Source organism: Cloeon dipterum, chromosome X (assembly GCF_949628265.1).
Source record: "Cloeon dipterum chromosome X, ieCloDipt1.1, whole genome shotgun sequence".
Lineage (NCBI taxonomy): Eukaryota > Metazoa > Arthropoda > Insecta > Ephemeroptera > Baetidae > Cloeon > Cloeon dipterum.
In genome coordinates this window covers 11,446,992-11,469,323 of record NC_088790.1, presented here as the reverse complement: position 1 = coordinate 11,469,323, position 22,332 = coordinate 11,446,992, and the positions used below count along the sequence as shown (strand labels likewise).

The 22,332-nt window shown below is 38.1% G+C and overlaps 1 protein-coding gene and 1 pseudogene across 4 annotated transcripts; one reads left to right on the top strand and one right to left on the bottom strand.

Moving 5' to 3' along the window:
* Positions 1-587: 587 nt before the first annotated feature.
* Positions 588-16,951, top strand: FucTA (glycoprotein 3-alpha-L-fucosyltransferase A). 4 transcript variants are annotated; one of them, XM_065493830.1, is made up of 9 exons: positions 588-963; positions 9,453-9,682; positions 9,742-9,753; positions 9,828-9,905; positions 10,176-10,374; positions 11,002-11,264; positions 11,701-11,907; positions 12,542-12,777; positions 14,102-16,951. In XM_065493830.1, the coding sequence occupies exons 2-9, from the start codon at positions 9,500-9,502 to the stop codon at positions 14,481-14,483; spliced, it is 1,560 nt and encodes a 519-aa protein (XP_065349902.1). In that variant the 5' UTR covers positions 588-963; positions 9,453-9,499; the 3' UTR covers positions 14,484-16,951. The 4 variants fall into 4 exon arrangements, with proteins under 4 accessions (XP_065349902.1, XP_065349904.1, XP_065349905.1 ...); XM_065493831.1 differs by lacking the exon at positions 588-963 and adding an exon at positions 6,935-7,098; XM_065493832.1 differs by lacking the exon at positions 9,742-9,753 and having other exon boundaries at positions 589-963; positions 9,453-9,628.
* Positions 16,952-17,807: 856 nt separating this feature from the next.
* LOC135946922 (ecdysone 20-monooxygenase-like) lies at positions 17,808-21,946 on the bottom strand (annotated as a pseudogene).
* Between the last annotated feature and the right edge of the window lie 386 nt (positions 21,947-22,332).

Sequence of the window (22,332 nt, the reverse complement as noted above, 5' to 3'; positions counted from 1 at the left end):
TTCCAAAGCAAAGCAATGAACAGTAATTTTGAATTTAAACTTTCTTGATAGTAAAAATACTCAAAGCTATCAAAATATATAAGAATAACTGATGACTTTGCAAGGCACATACAAAGCAATATATATTTTGTTTGAAATAATTAAAATATGTATAAAAATTATTAAAAAAAATGTAATTTTGCTCTCGAATCATATTGTATAGTACAAAGTTTGTTTGTTCTGGAAAAAACATACATCGCAGTAAAACTGTTGAATGGAATAGCCCGGAGCATTAAATATCAGATAAAACATTATCTGCTCCACAAAAATTCATTTGGCAGCAGTAAAAATAATGTTTGTTCATACGTGGGAATGAAACGATAAAACTGCGGTGCAATAGAAGTTCGGCGCGCGATGGATGCAATTAAACGATATAATAGCAAGCGTGTGAGTCACCCCCGCGGAAGAATGCGAGTGTCGCACCCCCGCGGCCGTGGACCACAGCGGGCGGGCGGGCGGACAGAAGGGATGAGGATGCACGAGACGAGACAAGCAAGCACAGTGCAGTGGGTGCGCGAATAAAATTGAGTCAATAAAGGAGACGCGTGCGCAGAGCGGCGCTGAGAAGCAGAGGCAGCGGCGCCGCGCCGGAAAGAGTGTCCGTCGTTGGACGACGGCAGCAGCAGGGTTTTGCCGCACTCTCCGCGCCTCACCAGCCAGCATGCCGAGCGGCCCCCAGCCCGCGGGGCCCGCCGTCCCCGGGCAGCCCAGCCACTGAGGCATCCGCAGACCCCGACACACACACACGCATCGATTTTTGTCCTCCTGCACTCGCTCTCTCGGGTCTTGCCCGTTTTCCGAGGCCCGCCGCCGCGGAAAATAAGGGAAGCAAGCTTTTATTGTGTGTCCGTCGTGTGCGTGTGTTCTTGGGCCCCCGCGACACACACCCCGCGAGTCCGGCGTTCTCATCGATCTGCCACTTCCGTGAGTTATATGTCCCTCTCTTTTCCGGTTGTTGCTTTTCCGCATTTCTGCAAATATCGATTTTTTGCCGCAAAACTGGGCCTAATCAATACTTTGTCTAATGAAAAATTTACTCTTGGGTTGACTTTATGATAAAATCCTGTTTATTTTGAATCAGATTAAATAAGGAAAATATCAATACGCACTCTCAAGCGCTTTACTGCAGTGGAAACTTATCAAAATCCAAATGTAATGCCACTTGATTATCATTGGAAATTTTGTTGCGCTGCGACCGTTCGTATTTTACGACCTTCTTGCCCTTCATTGTGTGACCCGTGTTTATATTAAATTCATTCGGTCTGCTTTGCGTAAACCATAATATAAATATTTCTATATTTACGGGGGAAACTGTGCCAGGAGTACAAACAAATTTAAAGTCCCCCATATAGATGATATTTTTGAGAAAACAATCATGTTTTATGTTAAGCAACGCGGAGTTTAAAAAGGAATGACGCTGAGGCTCAACGTAATACTTTGCAGATTTTTAAAGCCAAACATTTCGGTTATATTTTAAGGGGAAAATACTTCTTTGAGATTTTTAAATAACCGACGAAATATGTATTCAATCATCGGATAGATCTCAACATTGATGAAACAATGAAAACCACACAAAACACGATCATATGACGTTGAGGAAGTTTGAACAAATAATGCTTGGCAAAAATTCCCATTCATCTGCTGCTCTTGGTCGTTTTTTAACATCGTACTGTCGGTCTAGCGGCATCATTTTATTAATTGCAATTTGAGCAATTGGTGAACAAGTTAAAGCTTCAACACATTTAACACATGTTTAACGCTTAGAATGTTAAATTATATATTTTACTCTCCTAACAAAAATGCACGAGCCATACACAAGTGCCAAATTGTGTTATTCATGTTTTTGTGACTGCCTGACCCTGACGTCCGGTCCTGACTCCTCTATGTTCATCTATTGCTTCTAATGTTGTTGATCTTCTCATCATCTACCTGCCAGAGGTTTTGAAGCTGCAGTATGATAAATGGACTGGAGAATTTTAAAGTCAATTTGAAGACCAAATTGAGATGGTTTTTTCTCTCAGTCGTTTTTTGAGTCGATTAAAATCAATTTTCCAGTTGTCTGACATGCAGCCTCCTAAAAAAAGCTTACAATTAGAAACATAATAGATGGTTGACTGGTCTAACACATTCCCATCGAAATGAAAAATTTCTGTCGCGTTGATGCAGTATACGTTTTGTTTGGTGTGAGTTTGTTCAGGATATATCCGCGAAAAGTCCAAGTGAAGTATCTGGGATCGCATTCAATTCAAGGCTGCCAGCACTGCTGATAGTGAGAGACGCCTCTCATTTTCTTTGGCTGACGCATCTTTTTGCAAATGATTTCCTTGATTATTTGCATGAAAATACGAGACAATTGTGTGAATTACAATTTTCCATAGTTGATCCTCAATTATTATTTCCTAATGGCATTTTTCAAAATGCTGCTGCATTGCAATTAATTGAAGCTAATTGACACAATTCCGTTGATCCGAGTCAAGTGGGATCTTTCGAAATTAAACATGTCGGTTTTAATTAGTCGGGGGATGACGTGATTGCAATTAGCCCACGCGAGGATCAAAAGCGATTTTAAAAGCGCGCTCCTCTGCTCATTGTGACACGTTCTTATACTGTGCTGCGTTTGCAAAACATGGCACAACACGCCAACAGATTGCTTGCAAACTTAACAGACGCAATATAAAAAATTAAAGAAAAGCTGCAATTTATTTTTTAGTTAGATTGCTATTTAACTCATTTTGTTTAAAGAAGAGATTTGCAGGGCAAAAAATAACAATTTTTTGTATTGTTGGCTCTTCAAATTGTATTGTATGGTTAACAATGCGTAACAATCACATGGTACTGAGGCCCGATGCATTGTTGCGATTCATATTTACAAAATTTTCATGACTGGGCCATTATGATCTTGACTTGGATGAAAATTTACGTTCAATTTAGATTCCTCTTGTCGCTTGAGAAGTAAAATTATTTACGATTATCAGTAGGCACAATATTCTCGTCTTTTTACAATTCTCGTCTTAATTTGTTTAAATGTTTTACCTGCATGAATCCCAGCAAAAACCGTAAAAATGAAAAATCAAAACTTTTTTCCTTTAGTACTTACACTTGTTTGATGCGGGTAGCATTAAATCCCGTATAGTGTGCCTGCCCAAAATCAAGCAAAGATATCAAGCTCCCGCTCCTGAAAGTGCATATTATATATTTGACAGCCAAAAATAAAATGAGCCCGCGTAAAATTGCTTCTTGTCAAGTCCGGATAATTAACGCTCGTCGGAGCGTTTTTCGAAATGCTGGCTGCATGTTTTGCGCTGAGTAATTTCGCGGCCTTAATTACAAAATCAATCCTCGTAATGCACGCAGTCGTAAATCAGCGCAACGGAATGCCTTCTTTATCAGCGGCTTGGTTGGCTAATAGAATCAGAGCGGCGGAAGATGGAAAGCGAAAGTCGATGCGGAATGCGACTCGTATTTTGCCATAGATGAAAATAAAGGAAAGACATTTGAAGATAAATTGCGCTGATTTTAAAACTAATCTAAAATTCTTCCGATCTTTTTTTGTATTTTCATAAGTTGGAAAAATAAAAATTGATATTAAAATATAAAAATAATAATTTTCGTGAGGTGACAATTAAAAAAAAAAATTATTTAACTTGGAATGTCTCTTTTTTGCACTTTAAAATAATTTTTCTGTGTCTTACACATAATCAATAGCAGTTTTCATGGAATTTTCATACATTTTTTGTTTGCTCATATTTGTTTAATTTTTTTAGTAATGTTCCTCAATGCTATTGGATTTGTAGTGGTTCCCGCACACACTGGCGTTAACTAAAGTTTGTATTAATCTCAACCTAGAGATTTCGCTATTATTGTATGATATTATGCTTTTCTCCTTTACCCTGCGTAATACTCCTTACTGACCGCTCACCCTCACTCGCAACCGGTCACGTCACTCTCACGCTCCCTGGCCAGGATTCACTGTAGCGAGAAGCAAATCGCTGTGGTAGCGACTATTGACTCTAATTACGCTTGGTAGCGAGCGCAGAATGACTGGTAATTACAATACCTCCGCAATTTTTACCTCTAATTGCACTTCGCTACCAAAGACATTTTCGCGCGACTTTTGAATTTTTGATCCATTATAAATACTGATTTGTAATAATTGTTAGACCCGAAGACTTTACCGGGGTAAAACTAAATTTACTGTGATGATTCTTGTTATATTATCGACACGCTAATTGTTGTCAACCTATTTCAGTCTAATTTCCTAAATAATGAATTTTAATAAACTACCTACTATTAAGGAATTCGCATATTTAATTACGCTGGACGACACCCCCACAGATTGAACCTCGACTTTGAATAAATGTACACGCTCAAACCTTCAGCCACGCAATATTATACAGTCCAAAATTAAGTTATCTACAGCAACGCGAGTAATTTGTCATTTCGGATCCCACATTATGCAAATAACTCGCTTATCGTGCACCGTAACACCAGAAAAATACTGTTGGCCAGATTTTTGATCATGCCAGTTTTGTTTAGTCCAGCGGCAACAAAACTGACAGTCATGCATGGAGAATTAAGCTGTGTGTGCGTAATTCCGTCCCTTTCTCGCAACTGAGTATATATTCTGCTTCCAATAACAAAAGCGGAGATGAACAATTGTCAAAAATAAGCCACGCTAGACTAAACAGACTTTTCAATTCGAATCGGATATCGTTTCCAGTCGCCCACTTATTGCAGGGTTGCCGCGAGCGAAACACCTTGTGCGCTGAGTTACAAATTATAAATATTTAACTTTCTGAAGCATTCTTTCGCTCGACGACTTTATTCTCGTTATATTTTCAAAAAAGTCGTCATTAAAGTGTATTATTACTTACTTTAGTCGTCATTAACCTGTGTAATCACTTAAGCTAAAAACTGAAAAACAACCATTAAGATTGTTCTATTTGTTAAAATATATAATTAACTTATTATATCAGTGTTTTTGGCCTCAGGAGGTATTTTTTTTTATTATACCAAAAATGTCAATTCAAGCAAAAAAATCTTTACAGTGGAAGTGTTAAGAGATTTAAAAGACTTAAAAAATGATTATTTTCAATTTTAGATCAAATGGTGAATTATCATACACCCCCCCCCCCCCGATAAACCATTTTATGGTGCGCAAATGACATCATGTATGCATTTTATATAGATATATATTCTTGTCGAATGTACAAATATTCCTCTACCGAAAGCAATAAAAAAATTGAGAGCATTAGCTAATCGGGCGATTCTTTGATCAGGTGCCTCATCCCAAGCCACTAAGTTGCGCCCAGCAGAATTTCGGGTTCTGTCTTACAATTAGTAGCGAAAGAATTACGCATAGCTTAACATCTTAACTCGAATTTGCTTGTTGCAAGAAAAGGGCAACAATCAATTCAACAAAAAGGGTGTTTGTCGAGTGATGCGCAATTTCTGCGCTACTAGAACGGATTGCCATCACTTGTCCACCCTCATCCACTCGCCGCTCTGTCTCTTCTCCTTCTCGCCTCTCGCTCGTGACGGGGTGCAAGTATAGCAGCTGACGAGTGTGCCATGTGGTAGCAGCGGCTACAGTCGCAATGCATTCTTTATTTATGTACTCGTTTCGCCCGAATTTACTACAGATTTTGACCCGGAATAGTTTTAATCCGATTTATAAAGGTAAGGGAATTCCGAATATAACATAGAATTTTTGAAAAATGTGACCACTCGAGTTTGTTTCCATGTTCAATATAATTCCCTAAATGTAATTTGTTTGGTGCGAAGAACATATAACTCTGTAGTAGTAGCTTTACTGATCTATACCTTCAGCTGCTCGTGATTGTGAAATAGAATGCATCGCAGATTGCACAAATATTTTAATCACATTACGGGAAAAATCAATTCATGCACTTTTTATTATTATCAAATATGTTATGGGTTGGGTTATTATCACTAAAAAATAAACTATTTTCCGAAGACTCTTGGAGTGGCCGCATGTTTCTTTAAGTTGTGTTGCTGCTGCGCGGCGCACAAGATCCCAAGATTGAGATGACGGTGCAATGCATAAAATTAGCAAAAACTACAAAAATATTATATATCCTTTTAATTGCAGAAGAAAGGGTTAAAATGGTTTAATTGCGTGTGCCTAAATCCCTCTCCATTGGAAAATGAACCACTCAAAATAAAAAATAATAAATAAAATAAGAGAAAGATACAAAAGTGGCTAAATTAATGAATTTAAATCAATGGATAGAATAGCCCTGCTTGGATATACGGATATATAGGTATTAGGGGAATTTTAGCCGTTTTTTAGTACGAGATTAAGGTATTTTTTTTCGTAATTTTTGTTGGCGGCTGGCTGAACCTGCAGCAGCCGAATTCCGGCCCAGCGGAGGAAGCCGAGCATTTTTGCCGGCGGCTTGCCGCGGCTTACAAATTTTTAAAGGTATGAAGTTTTATAGAGCTGAAACTGGAAGGCCAGAAGCTATTTTCTTCTCCGGCACTTTTGGATTTTTTTCGACATTTTGAGCGGCGGCTGGCACAATTTGGCTAAATTCACGGCGGCTATAGCGGCTGATCAGGTGGCCAAAAGTTTTCTGACTGACGCTGCGCAGCGCTGCTTGCTGAGGCCTCTAGCTATATTATACTTCCTGAATTAATCAACAAAGAGCTTATCCATTAGTTAAATTTAGTAATAATTCGAAAGACAATAAAAAAATTTTCAGGCAAAAATGGGCGTTAATAACATGAAGGGGCGACTGGCAACCCTAAGCGTGTGCACACTAAACAATGGAACGCGCATTGTGATGTGGTGCGACACACACGCTTTGCTTTTTTTCCCATTCGGCTTGGTCACTTCCGTGCACGGTGCAGGGACGGCCGGCCAATATCATTCATTTCTCGTCCCCGCTCGCACGCGATGCCGCCTTCCTGCGAGTTCGTTTTATTAAAACTGTGAAACGTGGTGCTCAGCTGGCCACACAGTACACGCGGCAGACAGATTTCGCATGTCCAGTGGACAGAGGGAGAGAGGAAACGGACGCTTTATCTCGCCGAGACGTGAGTGAATTGCAAATAATTAGTATTTGCCACACTGGACGTGCGCAGCTTGCCAAGCGTTTCGTGTGTTTGTTTGGACAAATTTTCGATTTGGTGCAGAATGGCACATATTCCCCTATCTAAAAGAGGGAAAGGCTCAAAATGCCGAGTTTGAAAAACTTAAGGACTACAAGGAATAATAGTGTTTCTTTATATTTATTTAATTTAAAACACCCCGATTTAAATGCAATTATTATTTTTCATTAAAACTCTAAAACACGACGTGTTCGTTCAGAAGATTTTGGATTGATCATGCCAAAAACTCAAATTTTTAGGTGAATCCGTTTCTTAAGTCTTTTAAAATTGAAGTTTCTTGATTTTTGTATAGACAGGTTTAAAATATATTTTGTATAGGTGTGACTCATAGGTGCAACCCCATGGTTTGCGCTCAAATGAATGCAGTGCCGAAAAATATTAAAACGTCATTTTTCACAATCTCATATAGCAGTTCATTAAATAAAAAATAATAATGACACCAACATCGGATAGTTAAAATTCCATTAAAATGTTGATTTTTCATAATTTTAATTACAAACTTTTCCTACCGTTTAATTATATTATTTGTTATTATAAAAACACGAATTCCAGAAGTTTCCAGTGGCTAAAACAATATTTCCTTCCTAAAAATCAAACCAATTTCAGCCATAAAATTCAATGTTAAATCGACTTTGATCCTGCGCCTTTTCGTTCCACAGCACGAATTATCAGGCAAACTACGCTAAAAATGTGGTTCCACCTAACGACTGTGTATTTTGACAAGCTTTTAGTGATATTATGTGGGTGTGTGTTAACAAATAGCAAGTTTGTTATATAGTGTCCATATTATGATGTGGGCGTTATTACGCTGTCAACCGTGGGGCGTTTTACGTCGCTTATTCATGGCAACTTGCGCCGCCGACGTCAAATTCGTATTAATACTGAAACTCACAAGCGATAAAAAGAGAATCTCATTCGTGCGCTGAGTACAAAACCAACCCCCTCTGTGAAGGGATTTTCTAGGCCGCAGCATATGCAATTTCCGCGCCCGCTCTCTTGCTACGTCACATCTGAAAGTCAAATAAGAACAGAACGATCACCTTTGCATCAGAAGTTCAAAGCTCTTTTGGAAGGGACAAATTTACAACTTCCTTTACGCTCGCCTGCTTATCCGTCAGCAGTGAATTTTTCCTTCGATTTTATCGTATATTTACAAAAATTCTCGGTTTTTGTCGATAAGTTAGTATATAAATTTTTTTTAAAGCTACTTTAAAAGAAACCTCAGATATTCTTATCAACTCGTTCAGTTCCATATCATGAGTTTTATTTTCCTGGTGAAAAATTCAAATAAATATATTAAAATCCATTAGCGACCCGACTGGAAACCCTAGAAATTTTTATAAACCATACAGTCCTATCATTTAGCTACGAACTCTCGCTATTAAAAGACACGCACCATTGGATAGATCTCGGAAAGAGGAATCGTAATCAGCAAAGAAACCACTTAAAAAAATTGGATGCATCTAGCTAACGATGGATTAATAACATACATATACGTAACATACAACCCTAGAGTTAGTGTGCCCTTGCAATTAATAATAATCTAAATCTTAAAAAAAAATCCTTCCCGTGATAGTTAAAAATGTTTTTCGTGACCGTTTTTATTTTTTAACGTGTTTCCACGATTTAAACTAAGCGCAGGTGAAAATCATACATTTCATAGTTTTTTGAGGTAATAATGAGTTCTGAAGGATCAAAATCCACGTTCTAATTGTTAGAGCTATTTTTTCTTTCTAGCCGTAAAAAATCGTGCTCCTAACTTTTTGTGCTGACTGACAGAGGTGATCTAACTGCAAAAAGAGAAATTTAAAGAGGACTGATACTGCAAAATCCTTGTAGCCAATACATGAACTCATCCCTTAGGATTCAGTTGGAACCAAAGTTAACCCAAGTAGCACTGTTAATTTTGGAAAAAGTTAGCATGATTTTTAAATAGTGAGGACTGTCTCCTTATTTGAAATCTTATTTTATTTCACAACAAAGAGTTTCCCTAAAAGGTTTCTTACGATGATGGACAGAAGATTCGAAATCTACCATAAAATGCGGTCAAGCGCTGTACATTTTGGATAGAATGTTGAATTTTTACTGTAGCAAGGTCTATTTTTGAATATACATAACAATTAATTTATCGATCAACTGCTCCACTTTAAATAATAGCCGCGTAGGAATAATATTTGCAGCCAGTCTAATTGTTATTGTTAAATAGCCAAGTTGCTGTTGCAACAGGTAATTAAATTAAAGCGGAATTTATAGAGTTTCGTTCTCTGTTGTTTTCGCAGTGGTGCGCGACCCTTGATGCTGATGCTGACGAGGTAGTTGTTCGAGGATGGCCCCTCGCGTGTCCCTGCGGCGTTGCTTCCTGGCCCTGCTGGGCCTCACCTGCTTCCTCTTCCTGGTGCTGAACGTGCACCAGAAGGAGGCCTGGGCCCGCTCCCTCGCCGCCATCCAGCAACAGGTATTGGACCGTCGACGCGCCAAAGAAATGTCCTCCTCCGACGACACCGCTAAAGTATTGCGTCTAACTTAAATACACACTAAGCCTGTCCTAATTTGAATTTGAATTATAAGGTTTCTCCGGAGGTGAACTTCTCGAAATTTGATAATCTGCTGAGTTTACCGTCACACCGGTCAATGTTTAAAAAAATGTTTTTCAGGTGACTCCAAGCAGCGGCTCAGACCAGTCAAAAGACTCGACCTTTAAGACTTCTAATTCTGACAGTAATAAACTTCAGGTAGAAGTCTGCAATTTTAATATACCTTTTGTTCATACACGTATGTTGCTGCTTCAGAAACAGAAAAAAATAGAAAGGAAATATTGCCTGAGAATTTGCATCGAAATTCGGAATGACCGCTCGTTTTTAGCGTTTGTTTGTAATGCGTAGCGCGCAGAATGAATTTAATTTAGATCTAAACTAAAAAAAATCCTCTCCTAAACGGCTCGAAATCCAATATAGGACCCTGCTGCTTGGATTTTGACCCGTTCCTCGATTTCTCATTTCCAGGGCCACCAAAAGACCCAAGTCACTCACCAAGCGCCGCTTCCGGACCTGAGTTCGCGCCCATGGTTCATGGCTGGAGGAGAGAGGCGGCCGGTGCCCGCTCGCAGAGGCCGCTCTGGCCGCCGCTTAGCCCACCTCTGGCCCGCTGAGGATCCTAATTCCGATCGAGTTTCGGACCAACTCATGTTCGTGCCGCCCATAGGTAAGTTTTCATAGATAAAATTACTCGAAGCAAAAAATATATAAATCTAGGGCAGGATGAGGCACTGGGGTTTTTATTATGACAAAAAACGTTGAATTAATAGGGTTCAAATTGTGTAACTTGTAAATGAGGACGAGCGTTGCGCTTCCATAGTCTACTTAACTCAAAGAAATGTTGTCCACCGCTCGGCTTTATTGATCTCAGCAGGTCATTGTTCGCGTTCTACGAGTTCGTGCTCCTCTCTGTCTCTTTTATTTAACTCGTGTATAAACGACGCTTCAAAATCTCTTCCAAAAACGCTTATTTGGGTTGAATTTTTACGCGTATATCATTTCCTGGGAGTGATAATAACTTTTCAAACGTATGTTGTCCTTGTATGTTATCTGATATAATTACCCATCAAACTCGTCGAGGACAATTATGTAACACAAAAATAGCAATATATTTCTTTTGCATTCTTGTCAAGAAAAATCCGAAAAATCACGTTGTTATGCAAGAATGGTTTGAAAACCCTTAAAAAATAAATAAGAGGTGAAAATAATCTTAAAAAATAACCTTCTACGAACAAAATAGCTTTTCAAAATCGTGACGCAGCAGTTTCTTGAAGGTTTTTACTGAATTTTGCAGCGTTGGCCAACGAGAGCAGCACATGGCGCGAGCAGCAGTCGGAGGGGACGCGTTCGCAGCAGCCGCTGAAGAGGATCGTGCTCTACAACGGACTCAGCTCGTGGAACGTAAAGTCGGGCAGGGACGTGTTCCTGACCAACAAGTGTCCCGTCGACACGTGCACCATCACCACAAACAAGGCCGAGGTCACTGAAGCCGAGGCCGTCCTTTTCAAGGATCACTTTCCCTCGCAGGCCAACCCCTGGAGGAGGCCACCCCATCAGGTACCGAACCATTTTGCATTTTTTTATTAAATCAAAAGAACAACCAACAATGTGCAATAATTTTTTTAAATCATATTTTTAAAAATTTATGGGTGGAAAATTTTTTAATCTGTTTATTACTGTTATTTATTAAGATATTTTCAAAAGAATAAACAGGTAATTTAAATTTTACAGATTCAAAATATAAATTTATAAATATTTTGGTTTGATTTTTTGTTCCAATAATTATGGATTAATCTGATCGATATCGATGATTTTCAAATGTTTAAGTTAGTATTTCTTACTCAAATAATACCTATATTACAATAATTATGGTTACAATTTGCCTCGATAAGTCAAAGAACCGATAAAAATGCATTGAGATGTTCAATTTAAAATATATTCGTCTACCAAACCCTTTTCCGTTGCTTGAAATTTGCATGAAATGCGTGCGCAGGTGTGGATTTTGTACTTCCTCGAGTGTCCTTATCACACGCAACACGTAAAGTACAGCGACCTCTTCAACTGGACAGCCACGTACCGCAGGGACAGCGACCTGGTGGCCCCCTACGAGCGCTGGACCTACTTCGACGAGAAGGCAAAGAGACAGCCGCCCGGCTCGCAGGCCGCCTCCATCAACTACGCCGCCAACAAAACCAAGCAGGTACGAAAATCGATGACATTTTGCAGCTCCCACGAGCTCCGTTTCGATTATTCGACTCCACGATGGGGAATTTTTTAGGCGTATCTTGTTTTTATTTTGAAACCTAACCTGAAGCGTATTAAGGAAGTAATAAAATTTCTCCAAAATCAAAATGAGCCATTATCATTATTAAATTTTTGGTCCCGCAGCTGCTATCACGACCGTTTGCCCGAATTAAATGTTAAAACCATGGTTGAAACAGCTTAATTTTTTAAGCTTATCGTGCAAATGCATGATTATAATGACTTGTTATGGAGAAAAAAGCCGTATTGAAATTTTCTCGTTAATATGGACAAATAAGTCGGCCATGCAAATTTCAGTCCTTACAACGATGGAAGCTGTAAAATACGGCGCACTTGCCAAGTATTGATTTAATATCACAAGAGGAAGTACATGAGTTGGCAGCTTCCATATTCTGATATTTATCGCAGCGAGCATGTTCATTCATTCGTCGTCAATTGTATTCTAGAGCGAAGATATACTCTAAAGAGAGGAGGAGAATCTTCATGACAATGCGGCTTTGTTTAAGCTTCAAGCTTAAAGCTGGCAGGCGCATGCATTTTGTTATTAAAAAGGGGAATATTATTGTTTGCAGGTTGCGTGGTTTGTCTCGAATTGCGGCGCCCGCAACAATCGCCTTCAGTACGCGCGCGAACTGTCAAAGTACATTTCCGTGGACGTGTACGGTGCGTGCGGCACGAAAAAGTGTCCGCGCACCACTGCCAACAAGTGCTTTGAAATGTTGGACAAGGACTACAAGTTCTACTTGGCCTTTGAGAACTCCAACTGCAAGGACTACATCACCGAGAAGTTCTTCGTCAACGGACTCGGGTAAGCATGATGGAAATTAGAAAACTGTGAGGGCTGGGGAAGGGGAATTAATTAAAAAATCAAGGGAAACCCGAAGGTTAAGGAGAGGTAAAATAAGGTTGTTTAAATTATTCTTCCTCCAAACTACTGAGATTTTGGGAATTTTAATTAATATGTAAACTGTTAAATTATCCCAGAATTCCTGGGGAAATGAATTTATTATAATATAGATTATCAATTTTCATTTTTGATTAGTTCCTGGGGAAAGTTGCGAAAATATTTACTCCGTTCTAACAACCTATATCCAAAAATTATAATTTTTTAGGAAAAAAACTTAAAAATTTATTTTTGTTCAACATATTTATGGATGGGAATTCAAGAACGATCGACTTTTTACTGTGTGACTGATTCACTTTTAGACATCAAATTACTATCACGCAAATTTTAGATTAAATACTAAATATTTTTTAACTTCGTTTTCAAGTCAAAATAGTGCTTAGCCCAAAACCATCAAAACTGCCAAAAATCATCTTGAATTTGTCTTTGAAATCCTATTAACACCCCGAAAAACAGTGCAAATTGTTATTGTACTGAAGATTTTTCTATAAACAATATTTTTCATGCTGGTTTCTGAAACAGAAAAAGGTGACTTGAAGGATTTTCCACTCATGGATAAGCGTACTTTGTCCGTGTTGTTTTAAAGGTGACAGTGAGATTACATTTCACTTGACATGATATGTTTTGACTCCAACTGGCACTCTATATACGACAAAGTAAAATTTTATTGTTAAAGCATTGCATGATAATATTAACAAAATTTATAACAATTGGGAGTTTACTTTTCGTAGTTCAATTTTAGGCAATTTTGGCTGTTTCAGATGGTTTTGAGTGTGTATGATTCTTGCTTATATGATGGTCCGGCAGCGATTAGAAGCTCAGAAAAAGTTGATCTTTTAAATTTCACAGCCCTACTATACCAAAAAAGACCCTAAACAGAAATTAAGACGAAAAGGAATTTAGAAGTTTAATTGTCACAGTAAATTTTGTATAAAATAGAACGCGGTCCCAAATCTAAACGAACAATTTTCAGACTGTTTCTCCGTCTAGTTTATATTTTACAAAACTAAATTTTCTTTACATTCTAATTAATAAGAAAATTAACGGTTAAAATTATGGAAATTAAGTCAGCAAAATTATTCATGGTATTTAATTTTGGACAGATCGTCTGTGATAAAATCACACTTCAAACGAAATAGGTATTTTTGTGCTCCTTTGAAAATGGTCTCGCAAAATAATTCCCGTGAAGTCTCTCCGATACGATAACGCATTGTCTTTTTGACTGCAGTCACAACGTGATCCCGATCGTGATGGGCGCGCGTCCGGAAGACTACGAGAAGAGCGCGCCACTCAAGTCGTACATCCACGTGGACGAGTTCGCGACGCCGCGCGAGCTGGCGGCCTATCTGCACCGGCTGGACGCCGACGACGAACTGTACAACGAGTACTTCCGGTGGAAGGGCACCGGCGAGTTCATCAACACGTACTTTTTCTGTCGTCTGTGCGCGCTGCTCAACGACCCCGAAATGCCGCACAAGAGTTACCGCGACGTCAACGACTGGTGGCGCGGCCCCGGCACCTGCATCACTGGCTCGTGGCGCCAACACCGCCCGCCGCAGCCCTCCCTCGCACCCCACGCGCTCACCGTCGCCGCCAACGACACCCTCTGAGACCGTGTCCGTGGTTTGCCTTCATTTCTCTCTTCCTCCGATTTCATGTCTGACGGGTTCTCGGCAAGGGTTGACGCACTTTAAGAAGTCTTCAATTCTTTTGTTTTTACGAAAACAAAGTTGTGGACGAACAAAGCTTTCTGGCTCTTTTTTCCAATTTAGATTTTCATTGAATTCATCAATTTTTTTTAAAGATAATATCTTTTTATTGTTGCGTTTTTTCCCTTTTAAAAATCACGCATTTGACCTTTTGAACTATAAGCCTTGCCGAAGATATGTATAAGATCTTTGACTTTTAGGCATCGACGTTTTATTTTTGGTGAAAGTATTTAATTTTTGTAGTATCCAACGAGTTAAGAGATATGCCCAGGGCAATATTATTGATTTGATGGAGTTTGCAACTTTTGGAGCTCCGAGGTTTTAATTCCTTTAGGATTTAACAAGGGAAATTATCCCAAATTGAATATTGAAGCCAGTTTTTATTCAATCGTAATGATATTTAATAGGTTATTGGCTCCTTTATCAAGGCCAAATCGATCGGTCATTCATTTGGTCCCTAAGCTAAGACTTTTCCCTGGAAATTGGCGTAACGATTAGCCATTGAAAACTTACAAAGCCCGGAACTAATCCTTATGGGAAATTTTCAAATTTTTTCATAACTTTTAAACCCATCGATTTGTCTCATTAAACGCAGTGTCAAAAAACCAAGTTTCAGCCCAATTGAGCAAAAACTTTCAAATTTCGTGCCATTTTCTTAAAATCTGAATCGAAAAATTTCTAACTCTATACATACAAAGTTCACATCGGGGAAGGCTACACAAATGCAATAGTTTCGCCAAAAACTAAATCATTTGCTGAATCCAAAGAGTTTCCTTGATAGGCCATTTCTAAATTAAAAATAAATATCTTTATATAGTTTATGTTGACCACCTACCGATCTAAATGTGTCACCCTTGCCGACAACCTGCTGTTTTAAATAATGGAAGCGGGCTCACTAGATATGATCTCACTTTTGTATTTGTTTGATTTGATTTTCTATTTTCTCAATGTCTGGCTCTGCATTTCCGCGTAGAAACGCTACATTCCAGGGTGATATATCGGATTCGATTCCACCCCTTTCCAGCACTCAGGTGGTGGCCAGTGGCGCTACTGAACTCTTTGACGTGTGCCCCGTTGTTGATGACGAGAAGCTCAAGTAATCCACATTCGAGGAAATATATGTTATGTAAAATGGAGTCTGAGATGCGAATTTTAATCGTTAACTAGTTTGTAGGTGGTGAAAAAAAGTACGAAATTAACAATTGTGAATTTCTTTGCCTGCAAACGGCGATTAGGTCTTGCCTCGATAGACACGATTGTGCAGGTGCGTGCTTGTGGTTTTATTTTTTCGTTGGACCAGCAAAAACTGCGTGTTCTAGTCTAATATATGATTTCACAGACCCAAGTAGGTCTCTTCCTCGATATGATTGTTGTTGTGTTTTGTGATCTTGTTGTTACCAAAAACAAATAATGTGTGATAATTTCAATGCGAGAACGCACAACTCGAAGCACACCTTCACCAACTTTTGAAGCTGCTCGGGTTTTTAGCCGGCAGCGTGTACTTAAAGTTCCAGGAGCATTATACTGTAATAATTGTAAGTTTAGTTTTATCAGGTCTTGAGAAAGTAAGAAAGAAAGAAAAGCAATTTGAGCGCAAATAGCTAAATTTTCGCTTTTGAGAACCACTCAACGGGCTTGGTTCTGGCATTTTGACTTTATCTCTGATAGATTTTGCCGTCACAGAGCATGTCCAGAATTTCATAGTTGCGTCTTAGATTTTCATTCCAAAACAGAGGAATTCTCACTAAAAATATATCGCTAAAGTGAAAAGTGTGTAACGATGTAAATAAAAGGAAAGGTAGCCGACTCTCGTGTAAATTTAGAGGACACATACTACTTTTGTATTTGCGATTGTATTTAAGCTTGAGTTGTTGGAAATCGCTTTTAAACTAGTCCTGATTGATGAGTTATGGTAATTAAAATAATTCATTCACGGACCTGAAGTCTACCGCCGGTCGGTAAAGTTTTGTGAAAATTAGATAAAATAAAATGTCCCCTCGCGGTCGTTCCACAAAAGCTTCATTCAAAAATTGGTGATTTGGCAAACCTCCCTTTCGCACACACTTCGAAGCGAACACATTTTTACTTGCGTTGACCCATCTAAAACCTCTTGAGTCGTACAGCTCTGTTGATTTACTTATGAGATATGTGATATGCTACGTATAAATAAATTGAAACTGCTATAGGAGATGAATAAACTTTGTCAGAAGCAGCAGCAGCGACACAAATTCCGCAGCGAGTGCGTCGTTCTCTCCGATTTCAAATTGTTGTCAAAGCGCAATGACGACCACTCGCTCTCGTGAGTCTCTTCAGTGGAACTAAACTGTAAATTATGATTGGGACAATAAAACTTTAATTATGAAATAGAACTTTGTCTCCGTGTGTTAATTCTGACCTTCCCTTTTGGTATTTTAATTTGTTGAATAAAAAGTTTTATCTGATACACTTATATGTCTGTAGCACACTTTCGCTTCATATTATGAGTTATATACTCAAAAAATAATAATTGTTTTGGTTTGAAAGCAGTTCAAAGTGCATCAATGTGGAGTAATTTTTCATTCCATAAAGAACTGGGGTTGTTTTCTTAAGATAAATTTGTATTTAATTACATTTTTAAAATAGAGTTATCGCCTATTAAAGGAATTAATGCTCGTAATTTGAATTTAACTTTTATTTTTTCAATTGGGCACAAGTTTTTGTCTTCCAGCCAGCATCACTCACAATCGGAAACAAGAAGGATTTTTGGCAGTGCAGATGAGATTCTAACGCATTATCTATCTAAAGAATGAAAAATATTTTAAAAATCAAGTTGTGTTGTTTTCAATCTTCGATTATTTATTGTTTATGGCTCTATAGTTCTGTTTTTCGGTTTTTATCCTAATCTTCTGCAGAAGTTGTAGTAAAGCTATAATATTAGGAATCAGTCTTGTGGTCAAGAAAGAGTGGAGAACGCTGGCTAGAACGGGCTCTAGCTTGGAGTATTTCATAACATATTTATAGATTTGAACGTAAAATTTCAACTGGAAACTAGTTTTGCTTTACATGCTTACTGCAAGTTGAAGACAAGCAAGAAGAGTAAAGTCGCCTGTTAAAGTCTTGGTTAGGCAACCTGCAAGAACATTCGACTTGAGCGAGGTGCCTACCTGGCAAGGAGTTAAAATAAAACTCGTCCGTAAATAAATTTTCATAGTAAAGGTGTTCATTTAGAAGCTTACAATTAGGATCGGTAATTTTTAGAATACATCACTCAAAATAAGTCCTGAATCGAAGCTGAATAGAAAATTAACAAATATTAGGGGAATGAGCAAAAAAGTGTTTAAAAATTAATAGCAGCAATTACGGAAATTGTATTTAGTGAGCTTATGCTTCTTAACTTTACCTACAAGAGGTGAAAATCACAAGTTGTAAATCATTTATTCTCCTAACAATGAGAGAAACGAATTTTACTATTAAAAACCACAGTGTTAAAAATTTCTTAAGGCCTCTGCGTCATACAACATATGCAAGTTAGAAAAATCCATATTTAACACAAAACAACTTTTAAACATTTAGTTTCGTGATGAAAATTGAAACGATTTGAACAAATAATTAAGGCAAACGAATCACATTTCTATTTCACTGAGATCGATAAAAGTTGCCAGAGAATTTTTCAGTGTAGTTTCTTGTAATGTTCCTCCTCAATTTCTGTCCCTAAATACCATAGCCAGTGGGCCAACAGGGGCCAGCAGGAACCTGCTCTCCAACTCTAATTCTTGCTCGCATCGCACTTCAAATCGACGAACAACCTAAACAGAGGATGATTTATAATTTTCAAAATCGAAAAAACATCAGAAATATGTATTAACGGAGGTAATGAAGACTTTCAGCGTCTGCTCGGAGAATTGCTGGCCCGGACAGATCCTCCTTTGGAAGCCAAAAGGGCAGACAAGGTGGCCATGTTCTTGTCGTTTGTTATCAGTCCACCTCTCAGGAAGGAACCTGTTAGGCTCACTAAAGTATCTCCAGTTTTTGCATGCTATCCTCGTATGGCACAAAATGGCAGTCTGCAATTCAATACGTCAATGCATTAACTGTTCATATCCCTATACAGTAATTATAATTTTGTTTAAAGAAATAGATTTTCTAAAATTTGTGATAAATTCAAATAAGGGCGCATATTTTTGCAGTGGCACCTCAAAATTGAGGGTTTTTACACGCTCCCGTAGCAAAAAACATTTTTTGGCTTATTTTATGTACTTGATATTAACAAAATTCTACACGACTCGAGCGCCCTTTACAATTTTTGGGCACACATGCTAAAAATTTCAGACTTACCCCTTTTGGCACATGATAGCCACTCAAAGTCCTATCTTGATCGAGGATTCTCGCGATGTGAGGAGCAGTCGGCGTCATCCTGAAGGAATTGATAAGTAAGCATTTTACCAAACTGCAGATTATCTTCAATTCACGTCTATAATGAGTGAAAATAGCCAACCTGTAGTATTCTTTGAGGCATGCATCAAGGTACTTTGCTTTTTTGAGAAATCCGGGTGTGATGTCTTCATTGGGTTGGAGCTCACTGCAAATCTCATCATACAAATTTTTCTGAGCGTTCGGAGTCTTGGCGATATGGTACAGCAACAGTGACAGAGTGTTTCCCACCTGCGTGAGGGTTATTGAATGATAACAAATGTGCGGATTTTAAGAAAATAAAAACTTCAGACCGTATTCATTCCAGCCGAGACAAAGTCGGCGATGCTCGAGTTTTTTACTCTTTGATCAAGATTTGTATTATTGATAATGTTCCTGGGGATGACATCAATGGCAGAAGGTTGGTCGGTGGACTCACTAATCCTCAGCTTTGTCTCCTCCAGGTACTCGCTGATCACTCTAGAAACAAATTTTCTCAATTCTGACAGAAAAATTAATTTTTTTGAGCAGCCAAAAATTGATCTCCTAAAGGTGAATGAACTTTACTTATTGCTTGTGTTTTCGCATTCTCCTTTATTAGATTTTCTATTTTAAGAGAAAATCTAAACAATAAAATTAGCATTTTTGGGCCTGTGTTTGACAAAAAAAATGTTTTTAGGCATGACTCACTCATAGAGGTCTGTTTCAGCTTTGCATAGCTTTATGTAGGTGCTTGGCTGGTAGAATTTGTTGTTGAATAATTTCCATTTCCACCAGGGTAAGCTGAAGCTGTCCGTGTTTAGCGCCTCAAAAAAGCTGTTGGTTGCCTCTGAGAGCTTTTTCGCCCTGGGATCCAGTTCATCCTCCAAGAGGCCGGCCCGAAGGCCAATCCCTAGCAGGCATGTACCTGGGGATTTGAAATAATTATGGATAAAATTTAAATTAAAAACTAAATAGAATTCAAATATATCCATTATTTTTTTTGTTATTCTATATTAAGAAAAAATTAATCCTGGCAGACCGAAATTTGTAAAAATAAATTTTCAAGAATAATTTTTAGGTTGAAATTAGTAAAATTATTAACAAATTATAATGACTGTGACATAATGAAGCTGAAATTCCAATTTTATCCATAAGGAAATCTATGGAATAAAAACCAGACACGTTAAAAAAGTTCTTCTGGATTTTAATTTGGGAAAAAAAAACACTTGATGAAATGAATTAAAATCCAAAAATTTACAGCTAGTTTCAGGATAATTAAAATAAAATTGAACTTTGTGCAGAGTAAATTTTGTCAATAAAATGTCAGCATGATTAATTATTTTTAATTGTTAACGTATCTCGCATTCTCGCTTGAAGATAATCCTCCTAATTTAAATCAAATAACTAATTTTACCCTGGTGATAAAATAGCACTCACTTTCAAATCCGAGTTTCCTGTTCAGTTCAATGATGTTTTGGACTCGACCAGTGTCCGGGTGCCGCATTTTGTCGAGTTCTTGCGTGTAGGCCAGAGCAATATCGTTCAATTCTGGCAGAAGGTTTCTAATGACACGCAGCTTGAACAGGTCAGCTGTGGTGTTGCTTCGCAAGGTGTGCCACTCTTTTCCTTGCCTTTTAAAAAAATAGTCAGTATAGCTCTGCAAACTGGAGAACGGACCTACAAGTTGGTGATGCCGGAGTCCTTGTACCACTCAGTCTTCTGGTTTCGGAAGTGACAGACAATCCCGATTGGCGGTCGAATTGGATAAAGAGTGGTAGCCGTCGATATGGTCTTGATATCATCGGATGAGCAGATGTGTATCACAGGGTAGTTCAAGAACGCCTCCTCCCTAAACACCTGCCCATATTCGCTGAACATACCTGAGAAAATTTGCGTGACACAAAAATATTCAAATTTCAGAATTAATTAATAATCCTCCGAAACTAAGAGAATCTAAACAATTTAACATCGCAGAAATATTTTAATAATGCAAAACAATTTTTTAGGAACTGCAATGGATAGAATTTATTAATGTGTGTGTTCGATTAAACCTTAAGGTGTGTTCATTAAATAGGGATTTGGATACAAATATAACGTTTGGTTGCTTCATGGAAATTTTCTTGCATTTCGATTCTTCAATAAACAATTTTTAAATTAAGATAAAATTCAACCATAACATGTTATGTCAGCGGGGTAATAAAAGCATAAACTCACTCTCATAAGCTTCGTGAACCTTGCTAATTTTGTATTTGCCAAAGTATTTGTTGTAGATCCACTGTGTTCCAATGATGGGAAAGGGAATGGGACCAGGAATGTCATGTATGCTACGATGCACCAACTCACGCTTGATAGTTCGGGCGGCTGGGCGGAAAAGGAAAAAAATTAGACGGAAAATGCCAAGCTCGAGAATTCTTAATGCAATTTTTCATTATATGTGTGTCTAATTTTATGAAATAATTATTAATTATCCGATTACATACTTGAGGCCAAAACTCGCATCCAGAGGAAAAAGCACTTCAACATAAATCCATACGGCTTGAGCGAAATGGCCAGCAGGGCCAACGCAAGGGCCCACGTGTTGCGAGCCGCGTGAGTTATTTCCCACTGAAATAAAGTACAGCGTCAGTTTGGCTGAATAACAGATCTTCATTTTTTTCTACATTCATTGATTTGTCTCATTTTTCCTACACGCTCTTTGTGAAAATATTTTATTTCTCAAATTACAGAATAGTAGGATCCAACATTAACTCTAAAACATTAAATTGACTTTTATTTCTGTAATTGAAACCGTATAAATTAAGTTCTCTAAAAGATCCGTTTTCACTCTAAGTAATTTAATCTATAAATATTGACCAAAACTACTTGAAAATACAAACCATCCTTCAGAAATTGCCCTCCTTTAAAGATGATCACAATCCGCAACACAACTGAGGGTTTCCTTTGATAGCAAATGAAAGCCTTCTTGGGTTCGCAGAACTCTCGCTGTACATTGCAAGAAGGAGAAAAAGAACATTTCTAGCATAGATCAGATACCCGGTCTTACGAATATTTCATTCTTTGAATTCCAGTGTCAAACTGTAAAAGCACTCACGAATTTTGATTAAACTAAAATATCACTTGTTTTTAATGACCCCTACTGACACAAAAATTACATTTGAATTAAATATTTTTATTGCGATTTTCTTCCAGCCAGATCTGTCTAACTGAAAAGTCTATTCAATAACCTATAAAATACGTGTCTAGAAATGCGGAGAGCAGGAGGAATGCAAGAGATAATACCCAGCATTCTTATAAAAACGCTGGCAAACCCGTTAAACATCGCTGCAAAATGCTGCTTGTAAATTCTACAATGTTCATCAGCCAGGAATGTCGGCTTCCA

What these genes read in the sequence shown, in the direction of transcription:
- FucTA (XM_065493830.1), top strand. Translation starts at nt 9,500, where the DNA reads ATGGCCCCTCGCGTGTCCCTGCGGCGTTGCTTCCTGGCCCTGCTGGGC. An exon ending in GGAGGAGGCCACCCCATCAG is followed by an intron (nt 11,265 to 11,700) that starts GTACCGAACCAT and finishes ATGCGTGCGCAG; the next exon opens with GTGTGGATTTTGTACTTCCT. An exon ending in CCGCCAACAAAACCAAGCAG is followed by an intron (nt 11,908 to 12,541) that starts GTACGAAAATCG and finishes TATTGTTTGCAG; the next exon opens with GTTGCGTGGTTTGTCTCGAA.